Source organism: Nyctereutes procyonoides, unplaced genomic scaffold, assembly GCF_905146905.1.
Source record: "Nyctereutes procyonoides isolate TBG_1078 unplaced genomic scaffold, NYPRO_anot_genome, whole genome shotgun sequence".
NCBI classification, from domain to species: Eukaryota; Metazoa; Chordata; class Mammalia; order Carnivora; family Canidae; genus Nyctereutes; species Nyctereutes procyonoides.
This window is the reverse complement of record NW_026575139.1, coordinates 5,847,380-5,849,122: the sequence shown is the minus strand read 5'-3', so window position 1 is coordinate 5,849,122 and position 1,743 is coordinate 5,847,380. Positions and strand designations below refer to the sequence as shown.

General features: G+C 41.0%; 1 protein-coding gene across 1 annotated transcript; it reads right to left on the bottom strand.

The window, feature by feature from the left end:
- Positions 1-863: 863 nt before the first annotated feature.
- Positions 864-1,142, bottom strand: LOC129496404 (small nuclear ribonucleoprotein E-like). Its single transcript, XM_055304550.1, has one exon. The coding sequence runs from the start codon at positions 1,140-1,142 to the stop codon at positions 864-866; it is 279 nt and encodes a 92-aa protein (XP_055160525.1).
- Between the last annotated feature and the right edge of the window lie 601 nt (positions 1,143-1,743).

Below are 1,743 nucleotides of genomic sequence, written 5' to 3'. Positions count from 1 at the left end.
GAGTCTCTTATGATTTATCTCCCTCTCTGATTTCATCTTGTTTTATTTTTTTCCTCTCTTCCCCCATGATGCTCTTTTTTGTTTCTTAAATTCCACACGAGTGAGATCATATGATAATCATCTTTCTCTGATTGACTTATTTTGCTTAGCATAATACCCTGTAGTTCCATCCACATTGTTGCAAATGTGAAGATTTCATTCCTTTTGATGGACAAATAGTATTCCATTTTTATATATACACCACATCTTCTTTATCCATTCATCTGTTGTTGGGCATCTGGGAACTTTCCATAATTTGGCTACTCCTGGACATTGCTACTATAAACATTGAGGTGCCAGTGCCCCTTCAGATCACTATGTTTGTATCTTTGGGATAAATACCTAGTAGTTCAATGGCTGGGTCTTAGGGTAACTCTATTTTCAACCTTTTGAGGAACTTCCACACTGTTTTCCAGAGTGGCTGCGCCAGCTTCCATCCCCACTAACAGTGAAAGAGGGTTCCCCTTTCTCCGCATCCTCACCAACATCTGTCATTTCCTGACTTGTTAATTTTAGCCATTCTGACTGGTGTGAGGTGGTAGGTATCTCATTGTAGTTTTGATTTATATTTCCCTGATGTTGAGTGATGTGAGCATTTCCACTAAAATTACAGTTATCTTTAATGACCAGCAGGGAAGGAACAGGCTATTTGAAAGATTTTTTTTAAGTAAAAACAATCCCATCCCATTTATTGTCCTCTGGTAATAACATATAGGCAATCAAAAGAATACAAACAAGGGTTTTAGAACTATATTTCCAACAAAGGACATCTAAAAAAACAAACTACGTGGCCTTCTTAAGAATTTCTCACTTCACTGATCATTCTAGTTGGAGACACTTTGGAGCAGGGTAATATTATCTCCTTTTAGCATGATCCAACCCAGTTGTTTTCTTGACTTTGTTTTAGAATGAAACTCTTCGGCATCATCTAATACAAGGTCCATGTACTCATCAAAACCAATGATACAGCCCTCTATCTGCATGTTTACTTGCTCATAAAGCCGCATCTGAATCCGAGATCTATTTTGCCAGTATCTGAAGATGAGGTTGATGGGCTGAACCATCACCTTCTGCACTTTTTGGCCCTGGCCACGGTACGCCATGGTGGAAGCTGACTATTTGAAAGATCTGATGAGGATCCTGCCTCTGTGCTCACAGGAGATCCAAACAACCCCTCCTTAATAGCGAGGCCATTTTCATCACAGTTCTCTGTGACAAACTTTTATTCTAATGCTCTTCTCATAGCCTGTGCTTCCTCCATCAACAGATAGTGGGGCAGCAGTGGGAGAGGGGATGGGAAAGTGAGGAGAAATAAAGCAGGTACGATGAGTCTGACAACACCATCAGCTTAGGGTATATCTTAATCACTTAGCTTGGTGCACCAAGGTGTAAAAAAAAGAGAGTCTCCTTCCAGTGATCTCAGACCCAACTCCATAATCCCCAGAGCAATGATCTTCGTGGTAAATAATGACAATACTGATGGTAAGCTTGGAGTGAGGTTTTATTTGTTTTCCTTCAAACAAAATAGCTGGGGAGAGGGAGAAAACTTCTTTCACATAAACGAAAAATGAGAGAAGATGAGGTGTGGATAGTCAGGGCAGGAAGGCAGGAGGTGAAGACAGACACCCAAGACATAGTCATCTCTCCTTTGATGGAAGAGGAGGCTCCCGGGGAGGATGGGGGTGGTTATACTGTTTCCTCATG